Source organism: Bidens hawaiensis, unplaced genomic scaffold (genome assembly GCF_021521415.1).
Source record: "Bidens hawaiensis isolate Kalapana, Puna unplaced genomic scaffold, B.hawaiensis_p1.1 tig00020677_1, whole genome shotgun sequence".
Classification (NCBI taxonomy): domain Eukaryota; kingdom Viridiplantae; phylum Streptophyta; class Magnoliopsida; order Asterales; family Asteraceae; genus Bidens; species Bidens hawaiensis.
In genome coordinates this window covers 111,140-130,485 of record NW_027493176.1, presented here as the reverse complement: position 1 = coordinate 130,485, position 19,346 = coordinate 111,140, and the positions used below count along the sequence as shown (strand labels likewise).

At 34.9% G+C, this 19,346-nt stretch overlaps 1 protein-coding gene and 1 long non-coding RNA gene across 2 annotated transcripts; one reads left to right on the top strand and one right to left on the bottom strand.

Moving 5' to 3' along the window:
• Window positions 1-1,446: 1,446 nt before the first annotated feature.
• Window positions 1,447-2,006, bottom strand: LOC143561457 (uncharacterized). The gene is made up of 3 exons (XR_013140305.1): window positions 1,945-2,006; window positions 1,760-1,851; window positions 1,447-1,538 (listed from the first exon to the last, which is right to left on the bottom strand). It is a non-coding gene; the product is annotated as an uncharacterized LOC143561457 (long non-coding RNA).
• A 4,037-nt stretch (window positions 2,007-6,043) lies between these two features.
• Window positions 6,044-9,197, top strand: LOC143561465 (nudix hydrolase 9-like). The gene is made up of 8 exons (XM_077049546.1): window positions 6,044-6,139; window positions 6,210-6,284; window positions 7,896-7,952; window positions 8,119-8,239; window positions 8,313-8,461; window positions 8,545-8,688; window positions 8,778-8,953; window positions 9,101-9,197. The coding sequence occupies exons 1-8, from the start codon at window positions 6,044-6,046 to the stop codon at window positions 9,195-9,197; spliced, it is 915 nt and encodes a 304-aa protein (XP_076905661.1).
• Window positions 9,198-19,346: the final 10,149 nt, after the last annotated feature.

Genomic DNA, 19,346 nt, shown 5'->3' with positions numbered 1-19,346 from the left:
AATTGACATGCGTAATGTATTGCACAATTAGCCGTGCACAACTAAGGAAGGACATTGCCATTAACGGCGAGAGAAACCGACTCCAGGTGAGTTCTAGCCCCCTTTATCTATTATGTTTTCGGGGCTGTGTGCATACTCCTATGTGGTAGGTAACACACTTACTTGATTGGTAAGTGTATGATAAGTGTATGATTGTGTATTGAATGCATTATTACATAATGATTGTATGAACGAGTATGTATATATTTATAACTAGAAGATATGTAAAATATGCACGTATGATAAATGTATGGTTATTTGTGACAGAAAGGACCAGACCCTCATGATATCTAAGATGATAGGGACGAGATCCTCATAATATCTGAGATGATAGGGACCAGACCCTCATAATATCTGAGATGTTAGGTACCAGACCCTTACAATATCTAAGATGTTAGGGACCAGACCCTTATAATATATGTGATGTTAGGACCAGACCCTTATTATATCTGTGATGTTTAAGATAGAATAGCTTATGGTATACCATAGGGTTTTATGAAAGCAAGTATGTAAGTACGTATGCATGTATCTAAAGTATGTATGAGAGAAGTAATAACAGGTAAGGTATGAATACGTATCTTCGGACACGTATGAGTAAGAATATGAATGTAATGTATGTTAACTGATTATCTAGAACTCACTCAGCGTAGCTGACTTTTAGTATGCACGCAGACAAATAGATTGAGGCAGCTGGCTTAAGGAGGGACACATGGCATGAGCTAAAGAGACTGGCATCTATAAAGAAGTGTCATGACTATTTTATGTTAATGTTTATCAAAGACAACTTGTATGTTAAGATATGATTTGATGTTTTGTAATGTAATGCATGAAGTTTAATTATTTCGTGAAAGTTTTAATTAACTCTAATTTTAAAACTGTGTTTATGAGTAAATCCAACACCAAAGTAGGATTACCGGAAACAGGGCCTTACACAACTGCTTCTGGTTGATATGTCGGCCCGCTAACAGATTCCACATTACTAAACAAAATTCCATGAAGTACATTTGGCATCTATATATCCAATAAAAACATGTGGTGAGTAACATCTCACAATCAATATTCCCTTAATAATAATATTAATAAATAAAACTTAATATTCCCATTTTGGCTTAGTAATCACACAGTATGTGTTCAGTTGACTTTTGAGGTCAAATCCTCTTACTTTCAACTTCAAGACTGGAATAAAGATCTTTCAAGAATAATTCGGTAACTACGCAAAATTTGTAGAAGATAACTAATATTATCTTACGTTAAAAGGCGTGTACGATAACTATGTAGTTTCGGTTTGATTATTTATTTATTCATTCCATATTGATTATGATATACAAGTATAACAGAAAGTGCACAAACTTAACTTTGAGATAAATAAGCATACATTGGGGAAAATATAGCTGATACACTCAGGCATGAAACGGATATTTGAAGCTTGACCCCAAATAAGTAGATAGAGCCCGATGTATAGAAGCTCTAACTGCTGCCTATTTGCATCAGCTTGAAACCTATGTGATTAAAAAAACAATAAAGTATACTCATCATCATCATCATCATCATCATCATCGTACTCAGTATATCCCACCAATAGCAAAGCTATGTTAGGGTCTGAGGAGGGTAAGATGTAGACAGCCTTACATCATCATCGTACTCAGTATATCCCACCAATAAAGTATACTATAAAATATTATATAAAAACTACAACTTTCAAATATTGAGAATAACTTACTTGAGGTTTGATGTGCAGTGCAAATAATCACACCATGTATTATAGTTCTTGAACAATTTATCCATTAATGTTTGTATCGTGTGGCTATGCAACTATAAAATATGCAAAATGATAATTAATAAGTGCAATCAAATTATATAACTTGTGATTTGTTTTGTTATTTAATATGTTGGTGAAAGCTTTACCTCCTCGCCATCTTCTAAAATCTTGGACCTTGTATCGATATTTGCAAATAGCAACGTTAAATTTTGTTGATTTGCAACATTTCCTTTCTTCATTTGTGAACATATTTATATGACAGAAACAAAATTATTTAAAGTAAAATAGAATTATAAAAGCTACCTAGGACAAGAGCTATATTTACCTGAAATCCAAATATTAAAGCTAGCCATTCGAGTATATCGTTAACAGCTCTGTTACTATCCATGGGATTATTAAGAAATGGAAGATCAACCATATTTTGGAGGGACTGCAGAGCCGCTTCAATCTAAGATATTAAAATAAATAAAAATAAATAAAGGAAAAGAAAATTAAGCATTTGTATTGATCTAAACACAACCTTAGCAAGCTTCATAATTGCTGGTTTAACCCCAACAGAATATATAGGAAGAATATTATAGTGTGCATATGTTCATTTCTCTCTACATAGTTGGCGTATCTTCGAGTCCGCAAATATATTTTAGTATGTAACATTCCACTAACAAAAATTATAAATGTTAGTTATACATTTAGACGTGCAATTTCGACCCATTTACTCATGATGGGTCGATTCGGGTTGCGTTTTATTTTACCTCAGACAGGTCAAATGCTTCAAATCATAAAAGTTAGCTATAAGGGCAAAAATGCAATATTTAAGTATTTATTGTAACAATATTGTTGTTGCAAAATAATCAACACATTAGTGCATTACCAACGACGAAATATAATGCAAAGATGAAAAAATGAGAAAGTTTTACCCTTTTATTTTATCGCGAGATGATCGCAGAACGTATATAGAAAAAACAAATGACACAAGAAGCTCTGTTCATGAACAAGAGGACTAAGATAAGGTAAATGATATTCCTAAAATTTAAAAGATTTTAAAAGAGGCAAAATTCATACCATCATGTAGTTATTTTTTATATTCTTATATGTGATCTGAAACTATGTTTACCTGATCCAAATAGAGTATAGAAGCCAGAAGCAGCCTATTTCACCTCCCTGGAAACGCGCATTCATTAGTATAAAAGAAAATATACAACGGGTCAAGTAGGGGTGTCCATGGGTCGGTTTCGGGCTCAAACCAAACCGAAATTTTGTTTTTTGAAAACCGTTTGGTTTGAGTTTTTTGGGTTTCTGTTTTCAGTTTTGCAATCCGGGTTAAAATTTTTAGGCCGGAAAATTAGCCCAAAATAATGAATTTGGACCTAAATGTTTTCGTTATTTAGTAGGTAGTTGATTATTATGCATTTGAACTAAAATATTTGGGTTACGCTATTTATTAAATTCTTAGAAGTTACTTAAATATCAAAATAAAAAAAAATGAAAACTCATAAGTTCGGTTCTGGTGGTTTTTCAGTTTTCATTACACGCAAAATGGAAACCGAACCGAAAGTTCCTTTTGACTCAGTTGGCCAGCCCAAATGTTTTCCGATAAAATCGCCGACCAACACGAGACCGATAACGATGAATCCACCACAATACTTCCCATTTGTTTATTTTAAACAATATTACGCTTTTCAATATATAAACTAATTAATTTGTGCTTCTATGATGTTACTTTTTTCAATATATAAACAAGGGGCATTTACATATTTTCGCTTCCTAAACTTTGAAATTACATATTTCCCCAAATCATGCTTAAAGAGCATTGTACATTTTGCATTAAAAACTTGTATTTTGAGGAAATATGTAATTTCAAAGGTTTAGGAAGGAGAAATATGTAAAAATCCCTATAAACTAAATAACTTTGATACACAATTTAGTGAGTTGACACTACTTAATCAAGAAACGATGAAATGTTACCATGCTTCGATTGCGAATCGTCTGGATATAGCAGCTCCGTGGTAAGTGGTAAAGGATTTGCTTTCCTTGTAATTCAGCCTTATTATTTATCCTCAGTGATTCAAATTAGGTGTTGTAATTTGTAGGGTTAGTGAATATAGTGTGTCTGTATCAATATAATGATTATATTCATATATCTGTGTTACGTTAAGTTAATATTCAGATGCCGAAAAGTAACAGTTGATGGAAACGATGATTGATAAGATGATAGAAGACTTATAGTCGTGGTGCCACCACCATCACCATAAATAATATGAGTAGTTAATTTGAATTGGACAACTGCACCATAAAAAGATGATGATTGTTGTTAGTCAGTCAATCCATTCCACAAACCAGTGAAGGGAGGCTAGAGGGGAATGTATTGTTCAATTGGAAGCTTGTATTTTTACTCTGAAAAACATTCAGTGCTATCAGATGTAGTCCCAATTTCCACACAATTCAAGTTTAATAGCCAGAAGTTAGACATACATACCGTCCAATTGCGTCTTCTCAAAAGCGATTGAAGTAGAGATTGTTGACAGTGAATGAGCACCGGGCTTCAAGTAAAATTTCATTCGATTGAAGAATGATGAGGTATTATAATTGCATCGTAACCGTTCAATTCAATTGATTGCAATTGAAAGCAGATATATGAATATATAAGTCTGATAATGACTTATAATAAATTAGAGTGTTTGTAACAATATATCCACATTATATTTCAAACTTCTCCGGTCACTTATTTTCTTTTACAGCAACTAACATAGATAAACCATCAAATCATCACCTTCAACAAATAAAATCAAACTATTTTTTATATTTATTATATTATTAAATACAGTAACATAATATAATTTACAATTAAATCATAAATAACTCATAATTCAAAAATAAAACGTAAACTAAAAAGTTAAATAAACACTTAAATTTAAAAATAAAATCTTTCAATGGATGTATTTTGTAATAGTTATAGTTTGAACGTCTATAAATGCGCAACTTGCATCTTCACTTCTTTCAAGATTTGGTGTTTTCCGGAATTGGTATTTTCGGTACAGGTATGGTACCGAACTCATCCCTATCCTCAAGTTCATGCTAACATACATGTTGAAGAAGCCAGCCCTACACTGAATGTTGATGATCTGTGAGGTGACGATGATAGCTTCGATTAGAATGGCTTTCAATCAAGTCTTTCATGGTTTCACCCTAACAAGCAAAACCCAAACCCTCCCTCGGTTATAACTTTACAACTGATTGTATTTTTAACCATAGATTAGAAGGCGACGATAACAATAACAATATATACAGAGACATATATACAAATTCTATTTACTTGTTTTTAAATAGTTATGATTCATTAACTTATGTAATCTTTATTTTGATTTTATAATGTATTTTCACAGTTTTTCTTTGTTCTATATGCGATGGATTTTTTAACTTAATTGGATCATTTTGACTCAAAATTGCTTTCAATTTACAAAATACTAAAACACACCAATGTAACGTTATATATATATTAAAAATCATTTTTCCATATACTCATTAAATCAACTATTTATCAACTTTGAATATGAATCACGTATTTCTAACTTTTTTTTTTCTTATTTTGTTTCACTTGATAAATATGAACCATATGTTTCTAACTTTTATCTTATTTTGCTTCACTTGGTATACATAGAGCCTTTTGTGCTTTAGAGAGGTTTAATATCTAAGCAAGGCTTATGATTTTTGTTTCATATATTAAGCATGTTGCTAAATACATTATCACAAAGTTTGTACTTTAACATGCAACTCTTCAAAGATCTCTAAGCTTTTGAAAAGTTATAAACAGAATTTTTTTTTTTACTTTTGGTACTCTGGTGGTCACTAGATGTGTTTGGTGTCAAAACTTTTGTAAATAGTATATCTTTAAGGATACGAAGTGATTATAATTAGGTGGCAAGTGGTTACCTGTTAAATACACGATAAGACCTGTTAAGCAAAAAATTGCGGTGTGTGATTTTTTAATTTTCTTAAATAATTGAAATTAGTAGGCTAGACTCCATCATATTCCCTTATTGTTACATGAAACTTAAAATTGTCTTACGGTCATGACATATAAAGTAGTTAAACGAGTCGTATTCATGTTTGATACTTTTGTTAAACGCGTCGCTTCATTCCAGTTAAACATGTTAAAGATACGAATTGCCAACCCTAATTATAATAAGACAAAGCTTATGCCCACGACTGGCGCCACAAAGTGCGGGTAAAAATGGTATTAGTGAGATGGTGTTGAGTGAAAGTTTGCGAAGATCTGTGAAGGTGATGGAGAATGCATTCAAACTGCTTCTTTCATGTCCCTCTGGTCTCTCTTCTTCACAGGTCAATTTCATTTCCGATCTCTAATTATTTATCGAATAGTTCCAACCAATTTGTTGATTTTTACTACCAGGTGTCGGTGATTTTAGACGAATCGTACGATAGAGTTCCACATCCGGACGCTGACTTGGAAAATTCCATTTCTCTGGTATTCTCTCTCTCTATTTCCATTTAGATGTAATTTGGGAGCTGAAATTAGGGCAGATAAACATATTTATATTTAGTGTAATTGGGGATTAACTTGTTGATCAATTTTGTTGTAATATGTATCGAAATAAGTAGGGTATTTGATCTTATTATGATTAATATCCTGATACCTAAGAAGTAACGTTGGGGGGTAATCCAAGGGGCTCTGGCTGGGATATTTTTTATTTAGTACATATGTTGCTTTATAAAAATTACTTAATTTAACTAAATTTCGTAAAAATTGGAGCGTTTAAATGCATGATACTACATTGGTTCTAAAACAGTTTCTTGATCAACGACATTGGTTCTGGCAAGATCATACTAAAATCTTCCTCTCAATTCTGAGTTTTATCCGACCAATTCTTTTGTGAACCACAAATAGATTTGATCTGAAAGTGATTCACGACTCTCAGAAATCTAATCTGAGATACCCATTTTATTCAGAATTTCCCCAACAGTTTATCTAGTTATGGTTTTAACTTGTCAAAACGGGTCGGGGCAATCCTTCTTCTAACAATTATAACTGTCATATTCAGAATTTCATGGTGTAATATTCTAAGTTAAAGTGACTTATGCAAAAAATAAAAAAAAATATTTAAACCCAAATAATCATAGATAAGCACATATGTATGTATAAGCATCCACAGGGTGTAAAATGTATTGATATGCATGTATAGTGTATAAGAAAAATGATTGTTTAAGCATCAAGTGGTAGGGTTAGAAAAATGAAAAGGGGCCCAAATGTTCGAGCATGGGGGTCCGTAACAAAAGTTGTATATAAAAAATATTATGTGCAGGGCCGTCTCCGAGGTAGGTTGGGCCTCAGCCGTTGCTGAGGATCCGTTATCAGATGGCGGGATTTAATAAAAAAAGATATATATAAAAGAATTTTCTATAAGAGCCTCTCAATTCGTTTAACTTTTATTTGTTTGCTGTTAGACTTTGTTTTGTTTTTGTTTATTGCTACAATTGTTATCATAGTTTTCGTCAGTCCTACAAATTTTTTTTATATATAAGGGTCTTTTTTTATACTCGTATGGGGCACCCGAAATTTTGGAGACGGCCCTGTTTATTTGGTATAATAGAAGGTTGAGTAGGGGCATGGGCTATCCCTGATGATATTGCACTTATTGTCAAACACTGCTTTATGCTGTACATGTAGCCTTGATTCTTTCATGGTGAAAATTTTGGATGGATGAAATATGATTTAGGAAGAATCAGTTAGGGTAATGGATTCTGTTTGATTTTAGTGATCTAGTCATTAATTTATCATTGTATGATAACGATCATAGGTTTTGAGATAATGTGAACTCCAATAAATCAAGCCTTTTAAATTGGGCAGTAGCATCATTTTGATGTTCTTGTTTCATCAAATTATAAGGTTTGCTGTGTGTAGTATTCGCCTAAATTTTCTCTGTTCAGCATATATATTTTTGGTACTTGAGTTTTAAGGATTAGTTACTTTTCGTTCAGTGGCGCTTTCTTCTGTTAATGGCAAGTCAGATTGAATAAATTCATCTGGTGTACGTATCTTTTTATACATCTAACATGCTTCCTCTTATCTCATTTTCAGATATGGGATAAAAGAGTTCAACACAACTCATCATTGTTCAATGGTAAAAAGTTTAGGGTGCGTTGATATATCTAACATGTCCAAAAGTTATAACACATTCACGTGTTTTAAGTAATCGAATTCGTCGTGTTACATTCGACTGTTAATCATCAATATTTTGGATGTAATTTAAGATAACAGTATTATAAACATGACTCTGATTATTTTTATGGTTGCAACTTAGTATGGACGATATGATGGCGTGGGACCCAATGTATGCTTTCACCTTGGTCTAACCGATCATAGGACGTTTGTGGGGACAAATTTAAATCCTTTATGGGAAAGATTTCTTGTTTCATCTGAAGGTAAACAAAACAAATTATCCATTTTTTCATCGTACATTCAAGGCATATATTTCTCAATTTGATATTTTTGTAGATGACTGCAAGCAATGTCAACACACTTCAAGTCCATTGGGTAATGGTGCAGTTGTAGAGACAGTTGACAATAAGATTATCGTGCTCCAAAGAAGTAACAATGTTGGTGAATTTCCCGGATACCTGGTCTTTCCAGGTGGCCATCCTGAGGTACAGATTCCTTATTTTTCTCAAAATAAATAATTGGTGGCTTCTGGCCGATTATGTTAATATAAAAAGTCAACCGTTTGTAGCCGGATGAAGTTGGTATTACATCACATAAGTGTGAAAACGGGTTGCAAAACTCAGAATTGAGCAACAGTAAAGTCTCTCAGGAGATGTTTGACAGCATTATCCGTGAAGTGGTTGAAGAGATAGGAGTACCTGCTGCAACCTTGGTCAGAATTTATCCAAGTTTATTATTATTATTATTATTTCATGAGGTTTTAAGAAACACTTTAATGTGTTACAATTTGGTTTGATGCAGAGCGAGCCGTTATTTATCGGTATATCACGCAGGGTAATGAATGTGAGGCCTGTTGCATTTTTTTTCATCAAGTGCAATCTTCAATCAACACAAGTCCAAGAACTCTATTCCAGCGCACAAGATGGATATGAATCAACAAAACTATATACCATCGGTCTCGTGAGTTATTATATACTGTCATTTTTATCTTTTCAAAATATATGTAGCAAGTGGGTGGGTTTGTGCAACGGGTTAAGACAGGTGGTTAAAACAGGGTGAGTTGGGTTGGCCTGCATAAACATTTTTGTTGGTTGCGTTTTAAATTTTTTGTAAATAATTCAGAGTGAGTTGGAGAGCATGGCATCCAAAATGCCCGGTTGCCATCGGGGAGGTTTTGTGCTTTACAAGTTGATGTTAGAAGCTGGGAACGATGTCAAGTGAATGTATACCAACACCAATATTATTATTTATTTGTTTAATTTGAATTTGTGACCTCATGTATCTAAACAACTGCATTTGAATGAGAGTATGGTAAAGACTGTTAACTACTTTTTCTTGTTTTATTGATCATCGATTTTGTTATAATCTGTTAATCATAGCTAGTTTCTGTTTTCGGGGAACTAGATGGCCACGAATCTCGAGCTTGGTGAGTTTAAGCAAACCAAAGTTGTGGTATCATTTTTCTGCACTATGTAGTTTCCTGTCATAGTTGCACCTAAGCTGGGTTTGATGTGGGTAATTTTTGTTAGCTTAATGGGTTAATTTAGATCACTCGTTACACAATAGGTCAAAATGTGTCACTCAGAATATACAATGAGTCAGAATGAGTCGCTCAGGTATGAAACTAGCTAACCTGCAACGGGTCTAAATGTTAGCATCACATAACGCCACGGTCAACTACCAGTTGTTGCCAACACAACCAACCGAAACCTACCGGCCATCGCTGACACGACCCCAATCAGCACTGTCACATATGCCAAAACGGCTCTCACTGCTAAAACCCACCTATAAGGTAGGCTATTATTAACGACTGTAGTTTGTCTCTTTTGGCACTCTTTTCTAGCCACAGGCCACATGCACTGTTATAAATTTGATAAATATTTATCTACCAGAGTTGTTCAAAATTACATTCTTATAATAACTTTTGGATTTGTCAAACTAGAATGTTTTGTGGATATAGAATGCCAAATCTTTAACCAAAACTGTAAGCAAAATCATCATTTAGACTTTTAGAGTCACAATTCAAATATTGTTATCAAGTCAAATTCTCACCTATTTTATATTTAATTGATTAGATTACTTTTTATCATTCCAACAAATATCGTACTTATTTTAACCCTATAAAAGAAAACAAATTTTCATAAAATGATCTAAAAGTATAAAAAAAATCGAATAGACAGGGCAAAGTTTTGATGAAAAAAATTAGGGAACATGTGCCGAAAGTCTTGTTCTTTTTTAAAATTAAAAAGCTGGATATAGTTTTTAAAGGGTCCAGCTAGGGACACCCCCACACCCCACTAATACGCCGTCGCATATAAGGCTATACGTGGCGTATTAGTGGGTTTTTCTAAAAAAACCATAAAATCTGTCTTATTATGTTTTTTGTCTGAATATCAGATGCGGCATATAGCTCTATATGCCGCCTCTGATATTTTTTTTAAATTTATTATTTGTTATTATTATTATTATTGTTATTATTATTATTATTTAATATTATTGTTATTATTATTATTATTATTATCCGACTCACTGTTCAGATTCTGGTCAGTACCAGCTCGTTTAAACGTTTAATTTAACATAACCGGAGTTCTAAACATCCGTTTGGATCGATTCCAGCGGCATTAAGTTCGTTATTACTTAATATTATCATATCTCCAAGTTTCAAGTTTTGATTATTATCTCGTTCGACGCGTTAGTGGACGACTCATTTAGAATCGTAGTTTGTTTGTTATAATTATTAATCACTTGCCTTCCATCTAAGGTGAGTTTTGTCATTTTCCTATTTCACTAAGTTTTCTAAACGTTTTAGGGACATATGCATATTTCATATATATATATATATATATATATATATATATATATATATATATATATATAGGGTTAGGTTAAAATAAAAACCCACTTAAGTTGTGAAAACTATAGAAACTCATTCTCAACCACACGTTTTTAATTAAAGTTTAAATCTTGTGGTCCACAATTAAAGTTAATAAAAAATGTAAACATATATATAACATTTTCTCTCTCCTGAAAACATATATAAAAATTAGTAAAAAAATGTTAAAAAAATAGCAAAAAAATGTTTTTTTGATTTTTTTCGATGTTTTGTATTAAATGTAACAACATATATTACGTGTGTAACAAAAAACAAAAAAAAACAATGTTACATAGGGTTTTCATAGGTTTTCACAACTCAAGTGGGTTTTCATTTTATACTTCCCCTGTAAACACACACACACACACATCAAAAATAGCAAATGTGTAAGGTTGCTTTACCAACCAATACGCCACTACCTAAGGCGGAAATGTCAGGGTGTGATCCGATTTCTTACAGCTCGAACATACTATCATACATAAACAAACTAAAATTCTAATAATTATAATAAAAACTCACCTTAGATGGAAGGCAGACGATTAATAATTATAACAAACAAACTACGATTCTAAACGAGTCGTTCACTAACGCTTCGAACGAGAGATAATAATCAGAACCTGAAACTTTGAGATATGATAATATAAGTAAAAACGAACTTAATGCTGGAATCGATCCAAACGGATGTTTAGAACCTCGGTTATGTTAACAACAACAATAATAAATAATAATAATAATACTAACAATAATAATAACAAATAATAAATTAAAAAAATAAATATCAGAGGTGGCGTATAGGGCTATACGCCACCTCTGATCTCCAGACAAAAAACATAATAAGACAAAATTGGTGGGTTTTTCTAAAAAACCAACCAATACGCCCCGTATAGAGCTATACGGGACATATTAGTTAATGTTTTAGCAAAAAGAGGGGTGGCTGTAAAAAACCCCCTTTTAAAATATTGGAAGATAGACACATTTTTTGTAATGCAAATTTATAAGTAAAATAAGATTTTTTAAAAATATTCCATTTGGGTGGGGAATTAGAATCTCCAGTATAAATTGGTTGTGGCTCAATAGTAGAGCACTCACTTTACTAGTGAGAGGTAAGGGGTTCAAACCTCACTATCACCAATTTATATGGGAGATCAGGGTTCGAGTCCTGATCTCACCTGGTTTTACCGGCTCCTCGCTGTCGTGCCGTTTGGCGGGCGTGGGGGTCGGGTTTTATCCGGGAAATCCCTCAATAGGTGGACCGCTAGGGGCTCCGTCTGTCCGGACTCGTGGCTGGTTCGGGCTACCTAAATTTAGATTGGTTTTCCTGTTTATTATTGATCTTTGAAAATAAAGGTGGCAAAATAACATGTTCGATGATACATGATTTTTTTCTATAGTTTGAAATAGCTTTCACTGGTTGACTTGATACGCATTTTGTGTGTGTGTTTTCAACCTTTTAAATTATATTCTATTGTTTGCTAATATTGTTTTATAAATGTGTTATTTATGGTATTTTAAATTGTACAAAATATAAATTTGGATATGGAAAATGTCAATAGCATAGCAAACTGAACCGCTATCAACCGAATCCCTGTTGTGTTCCAGCTGTAACGCGCGGGCTCTCCCACTAGTGTTTATAGGAAGGCATTTGAGAGAGCGGTGGTGGAATTCCAATCTATTTCGTCTTCAATGATAATAGGCCAACCGTCGGCAAGGGTTGATTAGGTATTACAAACATTCAGTATAGCAATTAAAGGAGTCATCTGTAACGTTCGCCGGAGGGAGGAGTTTTGGCCGGTAATAATTAATTTAACGGCGTACCGCCGGAAAAAGTCAATTACCTTTTTGTCCTTGTATCTTTTATATGTAACTAGCAAAGAGCCCGCGCGTTGCGGCGGGGACACAACGCAAATTCAATCGGTAGGGGATCGGTTCGTTATGGTATGAAAGGCGGGATGGACTTTGCTCGAATGAATTGTTTCAAAATGCCCTTTTCTTTCAGCATTCTTTGGCTTTATTTTTCTTTTCTCCTCCTGTATCCACTTGAAAGGTCACGTTGCTGATCCACTGGTACGCACTTTAGTGGGCTCCACAACAACAGGTTGGGATGTGATTGAATCAGTAATTGTAGCAGTTGAAGCAGCAGATGTAGATGTAGAAGTAGAAGTGACAGCTGCCACATTTTCTTCTATGTCCTCGTTGTTCTTTGTTCTCATGAAAAGGTAAGCTACAAAATATAAAAATGACATTTTTTACTATTAAACAAAGGTATACACACATTCACGATCTTATTTACAGTTTTACACCTGCCTGCTCCTACGCTTATGTGTTACTAACATTAGCAATGGATCAGGGGCTGTGTGACTTAAGATTCCTAATTAAACTTAGTTAAATGCTAAATGATACAGATCAGCTTATAAATAGGCACCACAACATCTTGCAGAAATGATTCTTCTTCAACTTGTAACATCCAGCTTTTGTTAAATAATGAATATAACAAAAAGTTTTATGATTATTTGCGTATCGTTAAATTAGTCGTGTGATAAGTGTGGATTGTGATTGGGATTTGGGCCTGGGAATGGGTTATGGGCCATAGGGCCCATGGAACCCCTATAAATACCCAACCACTTCCCCATTTTCTTTCTTTTCCTTTCCAAGTATACACACACACACACTCTAGAACACACACTTTCTCTCTAGCACCCACTAGAGATGTTCAACGAAACCGGTTCCTGGAACCGAACCGGTGGACCCGAACCGGTTCCAACCCGTTTTTTGTAGGAACCGGACCCTATCTGATTCAACCCGATGATCCGTGACCGGTTCTTGCATTTCTGAGTGGGGGCGGGTAGGAACCGGAACCGAACCGGAACCGGTTCCTAACCGGTTCTAGCCGTTGGATCGAATATAGCCGTTGGAAATCGTTTTTTTGGCCGTTTTTTGACCGTTGGGGTCAAAAATAGCCGTTTTTTTGGCTCCCCCAAGCACCCCACTACTAGTATAAATAGGTATTTGGTGTCATGGGTTCATCACAACACTCAAAACGCAAACCCGAACGCAAAAAAATACAAAAAAACGCTATTACAACGTTTTGAGTTCTCTAATATCTTGTTTTCTCTTCTTCTATATTAATATTTGTTGTTATGGCTGCCTCACAATCATCGGTTGGTCAAGGTTCCAACGCCGAACCAAGTTTCGTTCGTATTGTACCTCATAATCGTAATCAAGAGATTTGGTGCAATTGGGATTTGGTTGAATTGAGTGACCATTCATTGAAGGCTCGGTGCAAGTTTTGTGGGATTTATTTAAACCCACTTTCGAATTCAAATTTGAAGAAACACATCGAAAAACCGTATTGCAAGGCGTTGAAAAAGAACGTCGATTCGCAACAAACGCAAATGGATAGTGAAGGCGGAATATTTACATACCAAATTGATCGAGTTCAAGATCGTATGGCGAAGTTTGTGATTCAAGAAGCTTTACCGTTTAGCCACTTCGACAACCCTCGCTTAACCGCCATGATTCGAGATAAGCTTCAACCACAATACACTCACGTAAGTCGTCATACTCTTAAACGTTATTGTTTAAAATTGTGGAAGAAGGCCAAAGAGGTACTAATTGCATATTTTGAAAATATAAATACGGGAATAAACTTAACTAGTGATGTTTGGTCGGCTCCACATGGTCAACCCGAATCTTATCTTTGTGTCACCGCTCATTGGGTAGACCCGTCATCGTGGGAAATGATGAAACGCACCATTGCTTTCGAACTCTTTGAGTATCCACATACGGGAGATAATTTGTTTGAAATTTTAGATTATGTTATAAAAACTTATAAACTAGAAAATAAAATATTTTCAATTGCATTTGATAACGCGTCGAATAATACATCGGCGGTTGATAAATTAAAATTAAAATATACGCCGATTTGCAATGGTGTATTTTTTCACTCAAGGTGTGTTGCACATATCATTAATTTAATCGTGCAAGACGGACTTGCTTCGGATGAGGTTACATCGGTTATAAACGATTTTAGACTAATGATACATGAAGTTTTTAAGAAAAGTAAAAAAAGACAAATGGAATATAGAAAATTTTGTAAAGATACGGGAAGAAAAGCTTTGGGAGCTAATTGGGATGTACCTCATCGATGGAATTCCACTTGCATAATGTTTCAAAGTGCTTTGAAACAAAGAGAAACTTTACAAATGTTTCATTCTAGTCTTGCCGAGAATGATTTGGCAATCCCCTTTTCAAATGAGAAATGGGAAATTATCAATGACTTATCGACTTTTCTTGAAGTTTTTAAAACATCAACTACGAAACTATCGGGAACGTATTATCCGACAAGTCCCTTGGTTCTTTCGGAGTTATTTTTAATCGTTAACAATCTTAAATAATTTGAAAATAAAAGTCCAATGTTTTCAAACATCATATTACCAATGAAGTTTAAATTAAAAAAATACTTTCTTGAATTGCCACCGGTTTTTACTTGCGCCGCCGCTTTAAACCCAATGTTAAATGTTACGGGGTTGAATGTGTGATAGACGAAATTTTTTCAGCCTTAGATATGCATGAAGTTGACCCAAACTTTTCAACAGAGGCAAAAAATGATTTTAACTTGAATTTTAAATTTATGTATGACTTTTATTTAAATAAATATGGGTCAAACATACACATGCCTATGCCGGGGGGTCTTCATCAAGTTCAAGTGCTACTAGAGTACGAGATCCCATGATTAGCCTTATGAACACCGTTCGCAACGTAACGGCTAAAAAACAAAGGGGTAACACCCCTTCAAGCGAACTAGGAAGGTATAGTGCAAATGATTACTCTACCGGTTTATCCGAAGAGGAATATGGCACTTTTGATGTTTTGGCTTGGTGGAAGGTAAAGGAAACCGAGTTTCCGATTCTTGCCACCATGGCCCGTGATTTACTAACCGTCCAAGCTTCTACGGTAGCTTCGGAATCCGCTTTTTCTCTTAGTGGCAGGGTAATATCGGTGAGAAGAATAAGACTAAATTCGGAGTCGGTGGAGATGTGCATTTGCTTAAAGGATCACTTGGACTCAATCGATCGTATTCAACACGTAACCACTCTCGAAGATGAAACACCACTTGATGTTCGAGTGCACGACGAACAAGAAGGCATTTCTACAAGTAATTCCGAGGAAGAAGTCGCAACTGATGAATGTTCCCACTGATGAGTATTCCTCATCAGTGGCAACCTTCAGTAGTTGTTATCAGTGGCAGCTTTCCCACTGATTCAACTGATGACTGTTCCCACTGATAAGTATTCCTCATCAGTGGCAGCTTTCCCACTGATGAGTATTCCTCATCAGTGGCAGTCTTCAGTAGTTGTGATCAGTGGCAACCTTCAGTAGTTGTCATCAGTGGCAACCTTCAGTAGTTATCATCAGTGGCAACCTTCAGTAGTTGTCAACTTGTCATCAGTGGCAACCTTCAGTAGTTGTCTTCAGTGGCAACCTTCAGTAGTTGTCTTCAGTGGCAAACATCTTTAGTAGTTGTCTTTTCTTCATCAGTTAATTGTTGATTTTTATGTTAATTGTTTTTTTTATTTTTCATGTTATACAAATACGAATCGTAGTTTAGAATCCAAATCGCAAACGAAAAACGGAAAAAAAAAATTTTTTTACACTGTAACCGGTTGGAACCGGTTACGGTACAGGAACCGGGTTAGGAACCGGTAAGAACCGGTTAGATAGGTTAGGGGTCCGAGGGTGGGAGAACCGGTTCGAGCCTGGAACCGGTTTAAAAGGGGGTTTTGAATATAGGAACCGGTTAGGAACCGGTTCCGGTTCCTAGTCCCAAACCGTTTTGAACATGCCTAGCACCCACATCCGAATCCAAGTAAAAGGAAGGAAGAACCTCGTGTGTGAACATCATCAAACACCAAGAATCGGGTCCAGATCCTTGAGTTGTTTCAGATCTGGACCGAACCCGAGAGCAAAAGGTGAGTTGGTTAAAAAGGTTAAGTTTTGAGGTCGGATTCGACATGCAACTTGTTATACTAGTAGATCGGGTCGTAGGAAGTTAGAAAAACATAAACCTGGTGAGTTATAACCTCACGGGTGTGTTATAGAACAAAAAGGTGATGTTTGGACTAAGTAACATACGGGTATACAAAGTTGGTACAACCCGAAACCCATAAAAAGGGTTCACGCGGGTTTTAAGGAAGGGTCTCGGGATAAGATGGCTCTAAAATGACAAAATAAGGAAATCGGGCCTTAATTGCATGAAAAAGGGCTTCGCATCGCATGCCATGCGAAATCTAAGAATTTCACATCGCACACCATGCGAAGCGAAATTAAGCAGGCGAAGCGAAATGGGCCATGCGAAGTGAAATGGGCTATGCGAAGCGAAATTTCCATGCGATTCAATTTTCTAATGCGTTTTTGACAAAGGACTCTTAATGAAAATAAAATTTTTCTGAGCTGACCTGATAGCTCAACCCCAGCCAGGGACTCTGCCCCTTAGACCCTGCTAGGGGCTGCTGCCCCTAGACCCCGCTACCAGGGGCGTTGCCCCCGGACCCCTGTTAGTTGAGGGTTTCATTAACTTAGATGTAGGAAGTATTAGTAATGAATAATTGACATGCGTAATGTATTGCACAATTAGCCGTGCACAACTAAGGAAGGACATTGCCATTAACGGCGAGAGAAACCGACTCCAGGTGAGTTCTAGCCCCCTTTATCTATTATGTTTTTGGGGCTGTGTGCATACTCCTATGTGGTAGGTAACACACTTACTTGATTGGTAAGTGTATGATAAGTGTATGATTGTGTATTGAATGCATTATTACATAATGATTGTATGAACGAGTATGTATATATTTATAACTAGAAGATATGTAAAATATGCACGTATGATAAATGTATGGTTATTTGTGACAGAAAGGACCAGACCCTCATGATATCTAAGATGATAGGGACGAGATCCTCATAATATCTGAGATGATAGGGACCAGACCCTCATAATATCTGAGATGTTAGGGACCAGACCCTTACAATATCTGAGATGTTAGGGACCAGACCCTTATAATATATGTGATGTTAGGACCAGACCCGTATAATATCTGTGATGTTTAAGATAGAATAGCTTATGGTATACCATAGGGTTTTATGAAAGCAAGTATGTAAGTACGTATGCATGTATCTAAAGTATGTATGAGAGAAGTAATAACAGGTAAGGTATGAATACGTATCTTCGGACACGTATGAGTAAGAATATGAATGTAATGTATGTTAACTGATTATCTAGAACTCACTCAGCGTAGCTGACTTTTAGTATGCACGCAGACAAATAGATTGAGGCAGCTGGCTTAAGGAGGGACACATGGCATGAGCTAAAGAGACTGGCATCTATAAAGAAGTGTCATGACTATTTTATGTTAATGTTTATCAAAGACAACTTGTATGTTAAGATATGATTTGATGTTTTGTAATGTAATGCATGAAGTTTAATTATTGCGTGAAAGTTTTAATTAACTCTAATTCTAAAACTGTGTTTATGAGTAAATCCAACACCAAAGTAGGATTACCGGAAACAGGGCCTTACACAACTGCTTCTGGTTGATATGTCGGCCCGCTAACAGATTCCACATTACTAAACAAAATTCCATGAAGTACATTTGGCATCTATATATCCAATAAAAACATGTGGTGAGTAACATCTCACAATCAATATTCCCTTAATAATAATATTAATAAATAAAACTTAATATTCCCATTTTGGCTTAGTAATCACACAGTATGTGTTCAGTTGACTTTTGAGGTCAAATCCTCTTACTTTCAACTTCATGACTGGAATAAAGACCTTTCAAGAATAATTCGGTAACTACGCAAAATTTGTAGAAGATAACTAATATTATCTTACGTTAAAAGGCGTGTACGATAACTATGTAGTTTCGGTTTGATTATTTATTTATTCATTCCATATTGATTATGATATACAAGTATAACAGAAAGTGCACAAACTTAACTTTGAGATAAATAAGCATACATTGGGGAAAATATAGCTAATACACTCAGGCATGAAACGGATATTTGAAGCTTGACCCCAAATAAGTAGACAGAGCCCGATGTATAGAAGCTCTAACTGCTGCCTATTTGCATCAGCTTGAAACCTATGTGATTAAAAAAACAATAAAGTATACTATAAAATATTATATAAAAACTACAACTTTCAAATATTGAGAATAACTTACTTGAGGTTTGATGTGCAGTGCAAATAATCACACCATGTATTATAGTTCTTGAACAATTTATCCATTAATGTTTGTATCGTGTGGCTATGCAACTATAAAATATGCAAAATGATAATTAATAAGTGCAATCAAATTATATAACTTGTGATTTGTTTTGTTATTTAATATGTTGGTGAAAGCTTTACCTCCTCGCCATCTTCTAAAATCTTGGACCTTGTATCGATATTTGCAAATAGCAACGTTAAATGTTGTTGATTTGCAACATTTCCTTTCTTC

Excerpts from the sequence above, each read along its gene's own strand:
- LOC143561465 (XM_077049546.1), top strand. The coding sequence starts at position 6,044 with ATGGTGTTGAGTGAAAGTTTGCGAAGATCTGTGAAGGTGATGGAGAAT. Across the intron at positions 8,240-8,312 it reads ATTTCTTGTTTCATCTGAAG|ATGACTGCAAGCAATGTCAA; the intron begins GTAAACAAAACA and ends ATATTTTTGTAG. Across the intron at positions 8,462-8,544 it reads TTCCAGGTGGCCATCCTGAG|CCGGATGAAGTTGGTATTAC; the intron begins GTACAGATTCCT and ends AACCGTTTGTAG.